The 15935-nt window shown below is 39.3% G+C and overlaps 1 protein-coding gene and 1 long non-coding RNA gene across 2 annotated transcripts; both read right to left on the bottom strand.

Annotated features, from left to right (window-relative positions):
• Positions 1-1947: 1947 nt before the first annotated feature.
• Positions 1948-5067, bottom strand: LOC139532701 (uncharacterized). Its single transcript, XR_011666635.1, has 4 exons — positions 4820-5067; positions 4178-4495; positions 3614-4049; positions 1948-3274 (listed from the first exon to the last, which is right to left on the bottom strand). It is a non-coding gene; the product is annotated as an uncharacterized lncRNA (long non-coding RNA).
• A 2810-nt stretch (positions 5068-7877) lies between these two features.
• On the bottom strand, positions 7878-11042 carry LOC139532700 (uncharacterized). The gene is made up of 5 exons (XM_071330641.1): positions 10808-11042; positions 10052-10369; positions 9706-9817; positions 9129-9168; positions 7878-8790 (listed from the first exon to the last, which is right to left on the bottom strand). The coding sequence occupies exons 1-5, from the start codon at positions 10875-10877 to the stop codon at positions 8698-8700; spliced, it is 633 nt and encodes a 210-aa protein (XP_071186742.1). The 5' UTR covers positions 10878-11042; the 3' UTR covers positions 7878-8697.
• Positions 11043-15935: the final 4893 nt, after the last annotated feature.

The raw sequence follows: 15935 nt of genomic DNA, 5'->3' as shown, positions 1-15935 counted from the left end.
CTGTTCAGCAACACTAAAACTAGAGGGAGCCATAGTAATACTATGGTTCCCTCTGGTACTGCACACATACATGCATACCTACATACACAGTACCAGTCAAAGGTTTGGACACCCCTACTCATTTGAGGGGTTTTCTTTGTTTTTACTTTTTTCTAAGTTGTAGAATAATAGTGAAGACATCAAAGCTATGAAATAACACATGGAATCATGTAGTTACCAAAAAACTGTTAAACAAATCAAAATATACTACAGAGTTACTGCGAGTCGCAAAGAAAACAGGAGCTGCCTCCACTATTCCAGCACCGTTTCAACTTCAACATTTCAACATCTAATCACCTATGCTTAGTCTAATGAAGTGATAACTAAAAGATACCCAAAACTATTTAGTCCGATCAATGTAAGCTAAATATGTGGCTGTCCATGGTACTGATTTCTGTGTGTGCGTGCGTGCAAGTAGAAAAAACAAGTTGACTCACTCTACTTGTAGAGAAACACCAATGCCATCCTCCTCTTTCATGTTGCCGAAACGGTCTATCACTCTGTCATACAGTACATGCTTTTATTTTTGTTGTCCTAGGCTACCTGGCTAAAATACTTGCTCACTAGACTAACTTCCTTTTCATGGACAATAATACGCCTGGCCAACTAGTTCACATTAACCTACTTCATCTAGCTACATGTTGAACTTCCATCCTCTCAAGCCAGGGGCACAATATATTAATTTATGGTTGGATCAGAATCGCTGTTATAATCATTGGCCAGTACAGAGAATTAAGTTAAACCGCAACAATTAGGTTTTTTTCTGTCAATAAAGACGTTTGGCTTGTGATGTGATTGGTCTGAAGCCAAATCCACACTGTCTTCCCTTGACACTTTTTTAAAAAGGTGTTTTTGTGCACCAGGACCATTCACAGCTGAATGATGAGCGTTTTCAGGTGGAGTTTTGTCACGACTTCCACCGACATCGGTTCCTCTCCTTCTTCGGGCGGCGTTCGGCGGTCGACGTCACCGGTTTTCTTGCCATCGCCAATCCACCTTTCATTTTCTATTTGTTTTGTCTTCTTTTCCCACACACCAGGTTTATATTCCCTCATTATTTGAAGTGTATATAACCCTCTGTTCCCCCCATGTCTGTGTGTGGAATTATTTGTTGTAAGTGTTTGGTGCATTTCTGACTGGTTGGCGACGGGTTGTTTCCACCCGTATTTTGCTGTTCTGTGTAACGTTTGTTTTTGCATCATTAAAATGCTCCGGCTGTTACCCATTTCTGCTCTCCTGTGCCTGACTTCCCTGCTGACAGTTACGCACCACTTACAAGTTGTAATGCTCTTTCACATGTGTACAGTTTCAGGACAGGTTTGATTTATAATGGTACACATGCTTATGCATGGCGTGCGCCATTTCAATTTCTTTTTACACTTGACAGTCATTCCCCCCACGTATCACTCAATCTTATATATTACAAAAAATTATTGGGGAGACGGATGTCTTTATTTCAGTCACTGCCAACATGAAGGGAAACAGATTGAGTGTACTATTTCATGGGATTTAGATTGAGCAAAAAGTAAAGTTGATTTCTTATTGACTAACTGCACCCCACAGCACCAGAAGCAGAAGTAGCCTGAATACAAACATACTGGCCAACTGCAGAACCAAACGTTACTTACTCAATGTTGTCTGCTCAGACTGAGTACAGAACTCAATGTCTATCCAACGTTAGTTGTTCAATAGAGAAACAAAGTCCAACTTGGGTTGACTAGTTATAATGGACCTTGAGAGCTGAGAGGAGGAAGTGGTTCTGTTTTCTAGCTTCTACCTGTCTTACTGTTTCACAGAAACACTTGGACCTCTGCTAGTGTAACAGATGTTTTATGTACTCTCCATGCGTTGTGTTTTCTCATAATAAATCACTTCGGCCAGTGGTTCCAGTTGAGCATAATTTATTTATGTTGTTAAATGGGAAACAGCACGTTAGTTGTGCAGGGCTTAACAGTATTAATGGCTGTCGATGGCAAAATCTGTAGCATGAAGACAACTGTGTTAGCCGTGGCTTATGTGACCATGACATCCGTGTATGCTAGCTAACACACTTATTTACAGCTATCATATGCCAAAGCACATCCCAGAAAGCCCCTCAATCCCTAACAGGTACCATATACCCACACATGTATAAAATCAGTAACGTACAGCAAACTTGTACACATTGTAAAATAGAAAATAGAAAACAGTATTCAGAACGTGACCTACCCCTTGCATCACATTTTCCTACTGGGAAGACCTGACGTTCGCGATCTCATCCTATCTGCAAGCGGGGCCAATCACAACACCCCTTATTGTCATCAGAGTTGAACTAACCAATAAGAATGCTTGAACATCAAATACACATTTCTTTAGAGGCAAGTGGAAACATAACCAACCCTGTTACATTAGTGCATCTTGGTCTTTGCAGAACACAACGAAGAGGCCAACATATTAACAACAGACACCTCAACAGGTCCACTTCCTTCTTTAGACACAAACAATGATAGATTCTGCACCACCACAAGGCTGAAGGGTTCTTATATCATATAAGCCTGATGTAGATAATGATTTGTTTTCCTCTAGAATGTACATGCTGGGTTAGATACATAAAGCCCATTCAGTATACATATTACTATAGAGGTCATGGATCTGTTTGGAAATTAAGTTTTAATGAATTTTTTTGTTTTGCCGTTACATCTCTACACTTGAACATGTAATTCATGTCGGCCTACATGATACATGGAGATGGAACATTGAAAGCAAGGAAAATACATTGTCATGAAGCATGTTGTGATGACTGTACATCTCTACTGCTGCAGGTAATATATTTTACAAATGCAATACACTGACACCTGGTGGAAATAAATATGATCACATTTGTCTAAAGGAACATTGGTTCAACGTAACAATGTGCAGGATTCATACAGTAAGTGCTGATATTTACAGCAACAGAAGATGTTCTACAGTAAAGACCTTTTTCAGCCAGGTGTCAGTAACCAATCAATGGAACTATATAAAGTCAGTGTATCAGCTGTAAAAATAGGGGCATTACAGTAATCAAGATATACAGTAAATGGATATACTGTACAGTTGTATATCCAGGGCTGGTGAAATACTATTTAACCCCTAGTGATAGAAAAAGGTGTCTAATACCATGTCGTCATTGGTCAACGGTGCCAGAGGTCAGGGGTTAGAGTGTGTCAGCTGGATAGTTGAGTAAAGCCCATTGTCTCTAAATGTCCTGTTGCTCCACCTACAAAGACATGAACAATATGTCACCATATTACACTGTAAAATGTCATATAGGGCTGTGGAAATATGTTGGAAATGTTGGAAAATTATATTGAAAATGTGAAAGAGCATAGGCTGCAGATGTATTACGACTCCAGGTAACATCAAGTAATAGTAGCTCTGAGAGTTTTACGACTCCAGGTAACAGAAAGAAATAACAGCCTTGACAGTCTAACGATTACAGGTAACATCAAGCAAGAACATCCCTAACAGAAAAGAGTGTAGGCTGCAGATGCCTTCCGACTCCAGGTAACATCAAGCAGTAACATCCCTGACAGAAAAGACAGTGTCGTTTCATCACCTCTTTAAAGGTGTACACCGCTTTCTGCTGTGTTCTCCTGCTGTGTAAAAGAGAAGACGAGTGAATGAACGTAGATAGATAGCATCATCACACCAAATGAAAGATTATTTTACACAGTTTAGTGTTTAGGTATTTCACATTGTTTCTCAGCAGGCTACGGCATTGGATGCATTTGTAAGACAAAGTTCAGTACCTGAATTATGAATCTGATTTGTTGAGTAGACACTTATATTATTACAGTTTCTCCATTACAACGTAATTATACAAATACCAAAATGGACAAATACTCATTACAGAACAGAGCTGAAGAGAATCTCTTACTTAAAATGCATTTTCCTCATAATTATGCCAGCAAAGGCCATGACACCAACAGCTGCTGCTAGGCCTACTAGCCTCTCAATATGGAAATGTCTGTTGTCCAAGTCCTCATGGGATCCTGAGAAAGGGGGAAAACCACTTGTGATCCAGCATGGCTCTTCTCTCTACCATTACACATCAGATAAACTGTATACTGAGGGTCATTTTAAAATTCTAATGAACAACCCCATCAGACCCAACACTTACTGTTGACAGAAATGTGTAGTTGAAGATCATGATGTCCTCCATTATGTACACACTGACAGGTGTAGTTCCCTTCATCAGATGGTTGTATGTTGGTGATGTGTAGAAACACTCTGTCACTCTCTGTCTGTAGTGTGACTCTGGGGTCACAAGTGCTGTTGGTAACATTTTGGTCAAACCGAAGAGACACTTGACACTCATTCCCGCCACTTATCACTTTATCTATCTTACATATTACATACATCATGGTATGAATGGTTTGGTTTGGACAGGCTAGAGTGCCAATATCTGCTCCTGTTTCCAATGTTTTCACTTGAATCTCTGTAAACATGAAGGAAAATGGGTTGTGAGTGTATTGAAAATGGGTTGTGAGTGTATTGTTACATTTAAATGTTTGTTTTGCATTGAATAGCATTACAATTGCAATGCACCGTTTGTTGCATAAGAGAAAGGTGTGTGTATATATATAAAAAGAGAATATTCTGACGCAAATGTTGCTTCTTCCCTAAATGCAGTTCAGATTGTTATACGAGGTAATGTTAATGCAATTAACAAATAAAATGTGAGGACAGGACCTCTTTCCTTTTTCAGTGTTGTACAAACTGTACATGCGTGCTGTGTGTTTGAGAAAAGGACAAATCTTACCTTCAAAGGCTGTGCACACACCCCACACCAGCAGAAGCAGAGAAAGCCTGAATGCTCGTCTTCCACACATAATGACCAACTGCAGAACCAGACGTTAGTCCAATATTTTCTGCTCAGACCGACAGCAGAACAAAAGGCAAACCAAATCAAACCAAAGTGATGGTCCTTTGACAGGTTTGACCCAGTTACATGTTATGGTGCAAGCAGAGAGGAGGAAGTGGTGCTGTGTAAATGTATTCTAGCTTCTATGTGTGACTTTCACAATGGCAATACATCTCTTGGGCTGTGTTTAGGGGCGCTGCAGTGTAACCACCACATATGGGGGGGGGTTATATCAAGTGTATGTAGGTGATGGTTAATTGTATTTATTATGGATCCCCATTAGCTGCTGCCTTGGCAAATCTAATGTTACTGCTTGTATGAGTTACTTGATGTGGAATAGAGTGTTAGATCTGGTCCTCTAGGTTAATAACAGGAAATGACCCTACCCAGTGCTATGTTTATGATATAACTAATTATTATAATCATTCAATTATTACCTTTATATACCAATGCCTTTTTAATACATCTGCAGCAGGGCAATAAAGTCCAGGGGCCTCATTTACCCTGCGTACTTATAAAATAGACCCCAGAATGTACATGCACCAGTAAGGGTGCGTGGGTAAAATCCCCGGGGAAACCAATCCTGAAAAAAAGCCCCATGTGTCACGCCCTGACCTTAGAGAGCCGTTTTATTTCTCTATTTAGTTAGGTCAGGGTGTGATGTGGGGTGGGCATTCTATGTTTTGTATTTCTTTGTGTTTGGCCGAGTGTGGTTCCCAATCAGAGGCAGCTGTCTATCGTTGTCTCTGATTGGTAATCATACTTAGGTAGCCTTTTTTCCCACCTATGTTGTGGGATCTTGTTCTTGTATTGTTGCTGTTGAACGCTACAAGGCTGTACATTTCGTTGGTTTTCTCTTTCTTGGTTTTGCTGGTTATCATTAAAGAATATGATTAACCTACCCCACGCTGCATCTTGGTCCACTTCTTCAGACAAGCGTTACACCATGTGCTGTGACAATTGCATTGTTTGCTCTGTAACCTGTTAGTTCATATGCCTTGATACAGTGATATATAGGCCTAAAGGCCGAGATGATAAGAAGACACCGTGGCAGAATAAATTCAACCACACCTTTGTTTAATTACAAAACAGGAGAGCAACATCTGTCCAGTGAAGTCTACAAAACATATTGCATGTAACAAACAGTTATATGACCGACAGCATGGTCAAGCAAGGTAATGTTTCCGGCATTTTAGGACTACTAAACAACTATTGATTTAGAACCATGGAGAGTTACAGCAAGTCACAAAGAAGACAGGAGCTGCCTCCACTATTCCAGCACCATTTCAACATATAATCACCTATGCTTAGTCTAATAAAGTGACAACTAAAAGATACAAAACACTATTTAGTCCGATCAACGTTAGCTAAATATGTTGTGGTTGTCCATGGTACTGATTTCTGTGTGTGTATGTGCAAGTAGAAAAACATGTTGACTCACCCTATTTGTAGAGAAGCACCAATTTCATCCTCCTCTCTTTCATGTTGCCTAAACGGTCTATGACTCTGTCATACAGTACACACTTTTAGTTTTTGTTGTCCTAGGCTACCTGGCTAAAATACTTGCTCACTAGACTAACTTCCTTTCATGGACAACAATACGCCAGGCCAGTTAGTTAACATTAACCTACATCTAGCTACATATTGAACTTCCATCCTCTCAAGCCAGGGGCACAATATATGAATTTATGGTTGGATCAGAATCGCTGTTGTAATCATTGGCCAGTACGGAGAATTAAGTAAAACCACAAGTCTAAATCTCCATCCATGGCTAATTTAGGAAAGGGCAGATTTTTATCTAGCTAGTTAGCCACCGGAGTACAACAACACAACGAGATGCAACAATTCACGTTTTTTTCTGTCAATAAAGACGTTTGCCTTGTGATGTGATTGGTCTGAAGCCAAATCCAAACTGGCTTCCATTGACACTTTTTTTTTGGTGCACCAGGACCATTCACAGATGAATGATGAGCATTTTCAGGCAGAGTTTTAATACTCTTTCCCACACGTACAGTTTCAAGACAGGTCTGATTTATAATGGGAAACATGCAGGTGTGCAGTCTTTTCAGAAATGGCACACGCATATATTTAGTGTGAAATGCACGCAATGGTTATAAATGAGGCCTCTGTGGTTTGTGAGGTTGTGAGAGGATTTTGCACCTATAACATTTCTGTCAACTGTGACTTTCATTATCACACTGTAGCATTTTAAAGGTCACTGAATTTCAGTGAAGTAAGCAAAGATAATATACACCATCAGACCAAACACTTACCTTTGACAGAAATATTGAAATGAAAGAATTATGTTCCTCCGTGATGTACACACTCACAGGTGTAGTTCCCTATGTCAGATGGTTGTATGTTGGTGATGTGTAGAAACACTCTGTCACTCTCTATATGTAGTGTGACTCTGGGGTCACAAGTGAAGTCTGTACCATTATGGTTGGTCCGAAATTACACTTGACAGTCATTCCCCCCACTTATCACTCAGTCTTATATATTACAAAAAATTATTGGGCAGACAGATGTCTTTTTTTCAGTCACTGCCAACATGAAGGGAAACAGATTGGGTGTACTGTTTCATGGAATTTAGATTGAGCAAAAAGTAAAGTGGATTTCTTATTGACTAACTGCACCCCACAGCACCAGAAGCAGAAGTAGCCTGAATACAAACATACTGACCAACTGCAGAACCAAACATTACTTACTCAATGTTGTCTGCTCAGACTGAGTACAGAACTCAATTTCTATCCAACGTTAGTTGTTCAATAGAGAAACAAAGTAACATTTTGGTTGACTAGTTATAATGGACCTTGAGAGCTGAGAGGAGGAAGTGGTTCTGTTTTCTAGCTTCTACCTGTCTTACTGTTTCACAGAAACACTTGGACCTCTGCTAGTGCATCTTGGTCTTTGCAGAACACAACGAAGAGGCCAACATATTAACAACAGCCACCTCAACAGGTCCACTTCCTTCTTTAGACACAAACAATGATAGATTCTGCACCACCACAAGGCTGAAGGGTTCTTATATCATATAAGCCTGATGTAGATAACGGTTCATTTTCCTGTGTACATGCTGGGTTAGATACATAAATGAATGGTGAATGGTTTAGTTTTGTCGTTACATCTCTTCACTTAAACATGTAATTAATGAGGCCTACATGATACATGGAGATGGAACATTGAAAGCAAGGAAAATACATTGTCATGAAGCATGTTGTGATGATGACTACAACTCTACTGCTGCAGGTAATATATTTTACAAATGCAATACACTGACACCTGGTGGAAATGCACATGATCACATCTGTCCACAGGAACATTGGTTCTACGTAATATAATGTGCAGGATTCACATCTTCAGTCTACATTAACATTTGTTCTACGTAATATAATGTGCAGGATTCACATCATCTGTCCACAGGAACATTTGTTCTACGTAATATAATGTGCAGGATTCACATCATCTGTTCACAGGAACATTGGTTCTACGTAACATACTGTGCAGGATTCATACAGTAAGTGCTGATATTTACAGCAACAGAAGACAATCTACAGTACAGGACCTAATCAGCCAGGTGTCAGTAACCAATCAATGGAGCTATATAAAGTTGAAGTGTATCCGATGTAAAAGTAGGGGCATTACAGTAATCAAGATATACAGTAAATGGATATACTGTACAGTTGTATATCCAGGGCTGCTGAAATACTATTTAACCCCTAGTGATAGAAAAAGGTGTCTAATGACATGTCGTCATTGGTCAACGGTGCCAGAGGTCAGGGGTTAGAATGTGTCAGCTGGAGAGTTGAGTAAAGCCCATTGTCTCTCCTTGTGAATGTGCTGTAGGGCTCAATGTCCTGTTGCTCCTCCTACAAAGACATTAACAATATGTCACCATATTACACTGTAAAATGTCATATGGGGCTGTGGAAATATTTGTAAATGTTGGCAAATTCAATTGAAAATGTGAAAGAACATAGTCTGCAGCAAGCAATAACATCCCTGACAGTATTATGACTACAGGTAACAGAGGAAGCAAGAACAGCCCTGACAGTCTTACGACTACAGGTAACAGAGGAAGCAAGAACAGCCCTGACAGTCATTTGATTCCAGGTAACATCAAGCATAACAGCCTTGAAAGTCTTACGACTCCATGTAACATCAAGCCATAACATCCCTGACAGACAAGACAGTGTTGTTGCATCACCTCTTTAAAGGTGTACACCGCTTTCTGCTGTGTTCTCCCGCTGTGTAAAAGAAGAGAAGACCAGTGAATGAACGTAACATAACATGGTTTTACACAGCAGATGCTTTCTGGAACAAAATGTTTGTGTGTTTGTGCGTGGCTGAATGCATGTTTTGTTCCTACACTAATTTTTGACAAGGCAGGAAGTGAGAACCCTCAACAGTTCAGTTATTAGTGACCTACAATAACCTTATCGAGTCAGAGTTGAGCGTAGGTCAAGTAGCCTATATCATACATCAGGTTATTTCATATGACCTCAGATCTGTTCATGCTCTCTTGCCAGATCTTTGTCACTTATAGTCACACCATTGACATTTAGTTGGCAAGAGAGCACAAACAAATCTTGGACCTGTAGCCTACCGCATATTTCTGAGGCCCATAGTACTCTATATGAGTTGTAGATCAGATTGCTATTTGAGATTTAACTTACATTATATTATTACAGTACCTCCATAACAAAGGAATTGATTCATTAAATGACCAAATATGTCAAATACCCATCAACTTTTCTTTTAACAAGCTAATAAGAATATCTTACCTGAGATGACATTTCCTCATGATTATTCCAACGAGGACCACAACGACTACAAATCCTGCAAAGGCTGGTATTATCATGAAATAGAAATAAAGGTTGTTTGTGACATGTGATCCTGAAAAAGAAAAGAGAAGAAGTCATTATGATCCTATATGACTTGTTTCTCTTCCTGCACTCTGGTCATTTACATTGTTGACAGATGCTCAGTTCTAAGACTATTTTTGATACAATCCAGTTCACTTGGACTGAGATGGTAGAGATGACTAAATGAGACCAAACATTCACAGTACAAGATAAATGGTTATTACAGATTGTATCTATTGCACTGACACGCAAACCAAACACTTACCATTGACAGAAATATTGAGATGCAAAAAATGTGTTCCTCCATTATATGCACACTGACAGGTGTAGTTCCCTTCATCAGATGGTTGTATGTTGGTGATGTGTAGAAACACTCTGTCACTCTTTATCTGCAGTGTGACTCTGAGGTCACAAGTGCTGTTTGTAACATTTTGGTCAAACCGACGAGACACTTGACACTCATTCCCACCACTTATCACTCTATCTAACTTACATATTACAGACGTCATGTCATGAATGGTTTGGTTTGGACAGGCTAGAGTGCCCAAATCTGCACCTGTTTCCAATGTTTTCACTTGAATCTCTGTAAACATGAAGGGAAATGGTTTGTGAGTGTATTGGAAATGGTTTGTGAGTTTATTGTTACATTTACATTTAAAATGTTTGTTTTGCATTGACTGTCATTACAATTGCGATGCACAATTTGTTGCATTAGAGAAGGGTGTATAACATTTTGAAATTAAAGAGAATATTCTGACTCAAATGTTTCTGCTTCCCTAAAAGCAGTTCAAATTGTGCTGAGTGAAACTCCAATTGTTATATGAGGTTTTTATTTATTTATTTAACCTTTATTTAACTAGGTAAGTCAGTTAAGAAATTCTTATTTACAATGACGGCCTACACCTTGTTATACGAGGTAATGCTAATGGCATTAACATTTCACAAATGAAATATCAGAGGACAGGACCTCTTTCAGGTTTGTACATGTATGCTTTGTGTTTGAGAAAAGTACAAATCTTACCTTCAAAGGCTGTGCACACACCCCACACCAGCCGAAGCAGAGAAAGCCTGAATGCTCGTCTTCCACACATAATGACCAACTGTAGAACCAAACGTTAGTCCAATATTTTCTGCTCAGACCGACAGCAGAACAAAAGGCAAACCAAAGTGATGGTCATTTGACAGGTTTGAACCAGTTACATGATCTTCTGCTGTCTGAGAGGAGGAAGTGGTGCTGTGTAAATGTATTCTAGCTTCTAAGTGGGACTTTCACAATGACAACACCTCTCTTGGGCTGTGTCTAAGGGCTATCCAGTTGCAACCCCCACATATTGCATAACAATAAATACACATGTCAAGAGGTCCACTTCCTGCTCTAGAAACAATGATATATTCTGACACCACCACAAGACTGAGGGGGGTCTATATCAAGTGTATGTAAGTGATGGTTATTTGTATTTATTATGGATCCCCATTAGCTGCTGCCTTGGCAGATCTAATGTTACTGCTTGTATGAGTTACTTGATGTGGAATAGAGTGTTAGATCTGGTACTCCAGGTTAATAACAGGAAATGAACCTACCCAGTGCTATGTTTATGATAAAACTAATTGTTATAATCATTAAATTATTACCTTTTATATACCAATGCCTTATTAATACATCTGCAGCAGGGCAATAAAGTCCAGGTGCCTCATTTATAAACCCTTCGTACTTATAAAATGGACCACAGAATGTGTGTGCACCAGTAGGGGTGTGCGGGTAAAATCACCGGGGAAGCCAATCCTGAAAAAAAGCCATATTACAACCTATGTGTTGTGATAATTGTGTTGTTTGCTCTATAACCTGTTAGTTAATTTGCCTTGACACCGTGATATATAGGCCTAAAGGCTAGACAATAAGAAAACACAATGGCAGAATAAATTAAACCACACCTTTGTTTAATGTTTCTGACTACTTAACAACTGTTGATTTAATGGAGAATTGCCGCAAGTCACAAAGAATAACAGGAGCTGCCTCCACTATTCCAGCACCTTTTCAACTTCAACATTATCACCTATGCTTAGTCTAATACAGTGACAACTAAAATATTTAGTCTAATCAACGTAAACTAAATATGACATGGCTGTCCATGGTACTGATTTCTGTGTCTGTGTGTGCAAGTATAAAAAACATGTCGACTCACCCTACTTGTAGAAAGATAACGATGCCATCCTCCTCTTTCATGTTGCCTAAACGGTCTATCACTCTGTCATACAGTACACTCTTTTAGTTTTTGTTGTCCTAGGCTACCTGGCTAAAATACTTGCTCGCTAGACTAACTTCCTTTCATGGACAACAATACGCCTGGCCAACTAGTTAACATTAACCTACTTCATCTAGCTACATGTTGAACTTCCATCCTCTCAAGCCAGGGGCACAATATATTAATTTATGGTTGCATCTCAATTGCTGTTATAGTCTGTTGTGTCTTTGGCATCATTAAACTGAAGACTTATTTTTATCAAATCAATTATCTGTAATTATTGTTACGTGATTAACTAATCACGTAAATCTAATTAACTAGGAAGTCGGGGCACCAAGGAAAATATTCAGATTACAAGTTATAATTTTCCTAATATAACTTTCAGATATTTTAATATCTAATCAATTAGTTTTCTAATTAATGAATTATTCTTTACCGCACGTTAGTCTCATTCCAAACGTCGTAAATTGTTGGTTATCTGCACGAACCCAGTCTTCACTATGAATCATCCATACATCAATTGTCTCAATCATTTATTTATTAACTAACTAAATAATCACAGAAATGCATAAACAAACAAACAAACAAAGTAGATATGGTTACAGGGAAATTATAGGGGATGTGCGCTAGTGGGCTAAACCGGTATTGCGGCATGGTAGACAAAGGGACTGAGAAGGGCGCAAAAGATAAAAGACACTACAAAGTTGATAATTATAACCATTGAAATGCTAATCCTTTGCACATGAACGCTCACTCATTCGGGAATAATTGCAATCAATCAATATATTTAAGATCAGTGTGTCGTCGTGATCTCTGTTGGAATCGTCCTTCTTTCTGTTGGAAGTTCATCAGCCCCTCTCTCTGCGTTCCTGGAGTCTTTGGTTAGAAAGGCTACTTCAGAGTACCATTCAGAAATGTTCTTATAGAATAGATGTTTCGGCGGTTGTCGGCCTTCGCATTCAATGGTATTGAATTCCTAGCTGCAGACTAGTAATTAGTATCAAAGATTTGCTCTTATTCTGTCGGTATCGATAGTCTGAGTTTCAACAACCATTACAACCTTAGCTGATACTCAGGTTTATGGTCTCTACTCAAACCTTAGCCCTCTCGGTAATCGAGGTAAGCTGGTCTCTACTCAAACATTAGCTCCCTCTGTGATCGAGGTACTGGTCTAAAGGGAAATTCCCAAGGTGGGGGTTATATCCAGAATAGTATGAAAGGGCTGTCCAATGACGCCAGATCAATGTCTGTGCTCATGGGGCGGGCCTATGACTTAGTTAAACTCCAAAGGGAATTGGAGTTTCCTTCATTAAACAGTTTAAAATCACATTACATAATTTCAAAAATAGTTTAATCTTTACTTATTCATTTTATACAACAATTAGATGCAAGCCTCACAACTGAGACTCTTGTATAAACAGAGTTATGGTAATGTGGCTGTATTGTCTCTCATGAGTTTCACAAACATTAAACGAAATAGACCGGTCGTAGCTGGATTCTACCCCGACCGTGTACACATTCTCCAAAACATGGATATTGTTCAGTTCTCAAGTTCTGTGATGTGGAAGAGGTTCCTTTGTTCTCCTGTGAAACTTTCTTTCTATACTGTCTGGCCTTGAGGAGAGACTCCTCTTGGAATTTATGACCTGCATAACAGAGCCTGGGTGTCGGGGGAACAGAGAGAGGTGGTGAGTGAGAGAGAGGATGGTGCAGAGAGAGGGGGATGGTACTCTCTATCCCCAAAGAGGACCACATCATGACCTTGGCCTGTACGGAGAATTAAGTAAAACCACAAGTCCAAATCCCTATCTCCATCCATGGCTAATTTGGGAAAGGGATGATTTTTAGCTAGCTAGTTAGCCACTGGAGTACAACAACACGAGATGCAACAATTCAAGTTTTTTTCTGTCAATAAAGACGTTTGACTTGTGATGTGATTGGTCTGAAGCCAAATCCAAACTGGCTTCCCTTCACACTTTTTTTTTTTTTTTGGTGCACCAGGACCAGGACAGCTGAATGATGGGCGTTTTCAGGTGGAGTTTTAATGCTCTTCCACGAGCGTAAAGTTTCAGGACAGGATTTATAATGGGAAACATGCTTATGCATGGCGTGCTCCATATTTATACATCTCTATTTCTGTAGGTGCGCAGTATTTTCAGAAATGGCACACGCATATATTTAGTGTGAAAATTACACAATGGTTTTAAATGAGGACCCTGGAGTTTGTGAGGGACTTAGAGGAGGTTTTGAGGTTGTGAGAGGATTTTGCAACTATAACATTTCTGTCAACTGTGACTTTCATTATCACACTGTAGCAATTTAAAAGTGCTGTTGATATCACTTGTCTCAAACAGATATGACACTTGACATTCAACCCCTCCACTTATCGTACATGTTACAAATAATATGTAAAGTGTTCGGTTTGGACAGATTAAAGCACTGCTCTTCCTTTTTCCAATGTTTTCACTTGTGTCTCTGTAAACAGGAAGAGAAACCATTGTGAGTGTATTGTTTCATGCGATTGGTTGTCTTGAGCATGAATAGTGAAGTGAAAATGTATTTTGAGTTGACCAAGTGCATCAAAACTGCAAAGAGAAAGATGTATAATAAACAATAATACTGTTCTTACTCGGTTCACATTGTCCCGGGTTAACCGTATATTGTTAGAAAGGGTTTGAATATTAACAGAAATGCCGCCAACATTTAAAAAAAATCTTAGGACATGTAATCTTCCCTTTTTTGTGTTGTTTCTACATGTTGTGTATATTGAGAAAACGACTCTTATCTTGAGGATTGGGGCACACACCACATATCAGCAGAAGCAGAGCAAGACAGAAAGCACATAATGACCAGCTGCAGAACAAAAAGCTAGGCCAATATTTTCTGCTCAGACCGACAGCAGAATAAAAGGCAAAGTGATGGTCCTTTGACAGGTTTGAAACAGTTACATGATCTTGTGCTGTCTGAGAGGAGGAAGTGGTGCTGTGTAAATGTATTCTAGCTTCTATGGGTGACTTTCACAATGACAATACATCTATTGGGCTATGTTTAGGGGCTCTGCAGTGTAACCACCACTTAATAATAAACTATGTGTCAAGAGGTCCACTTCCTGCTCCAGCAACAATGATAGATGATAGACATCACCACAAGACCGAGGAGGGTTATATCAAGTGTATGTACGTGATGGTTAGAACTGGTCCTCCAGGTTAATAACAGGAAAACCTATCAAGTGCTATGTTTCTGTTATTAATAATTAATTTCAATGATTACCTTAATAAATGCCCTATTGACACATACAGCAGAGCAATACATTATTTGAATTTAAGGGAGTTTGTGAGAGGTTGTGAGAGGATTTTGCACAGGTATGTACCATGGTAGTGAAGTATAATCTTGTCTTGTGGCGAGCTGCTCTATTCAAGCCACAGTCTCGTGTGGCTATCTTTCAGTGACAAGGCTGAAGACTCTCCTGGTTGCGTTTTGACACAGTGGCGGATTGCGAACGAAATTAAGCTCGAGCAATGTTTCTGTAGGCTACTGCGATGGCAGAGTTTGCAAAACAAATCCCCTCCCGATTGAAACAAATAATAATCATGATATCATTCTGCCAGGTAGGCATACTTTGTAGTTAACATTTAATTGAGAATGTTAGTGGGAAAGCCTTTCTATCTACTCATAAGACACTTGCAGTATCATTAGTAGCTTATCGCTAACTGACTACACAAAGTGATTGATAAACGTGCACGCACACAAATACCCATGATGTTGCTTCTTCAGAAAGCTGTATACTACACTATTGCTACTCTCTGTTTATCTTATATGCATAGTCACTTTAACTATACATCCATGTACATACTACCTCAATTGGCCCAACCAACCGGTGCTCCCGCACATTGGCTAACTGGGCTA

Source organism: Salvelinus alpinus, chromosome 10 (genome assembly GCF_045679555.1).
Source record: "Salvelinus alpinus chromosome 10, SLU_Salpinus.1, whole genome shotgun sequence".
NCBI lineage: Eukaryota > Metazoa > Chordata > Actinopteri > Salmoniformes > Salmonidae > Salvelinus > Salvelinus alpinus.
The sequence above is the reverse complement of the archived record's forward strand: the minus strand, read 5'-3'. Positions and strand labels throughout refer to the sequence as shown.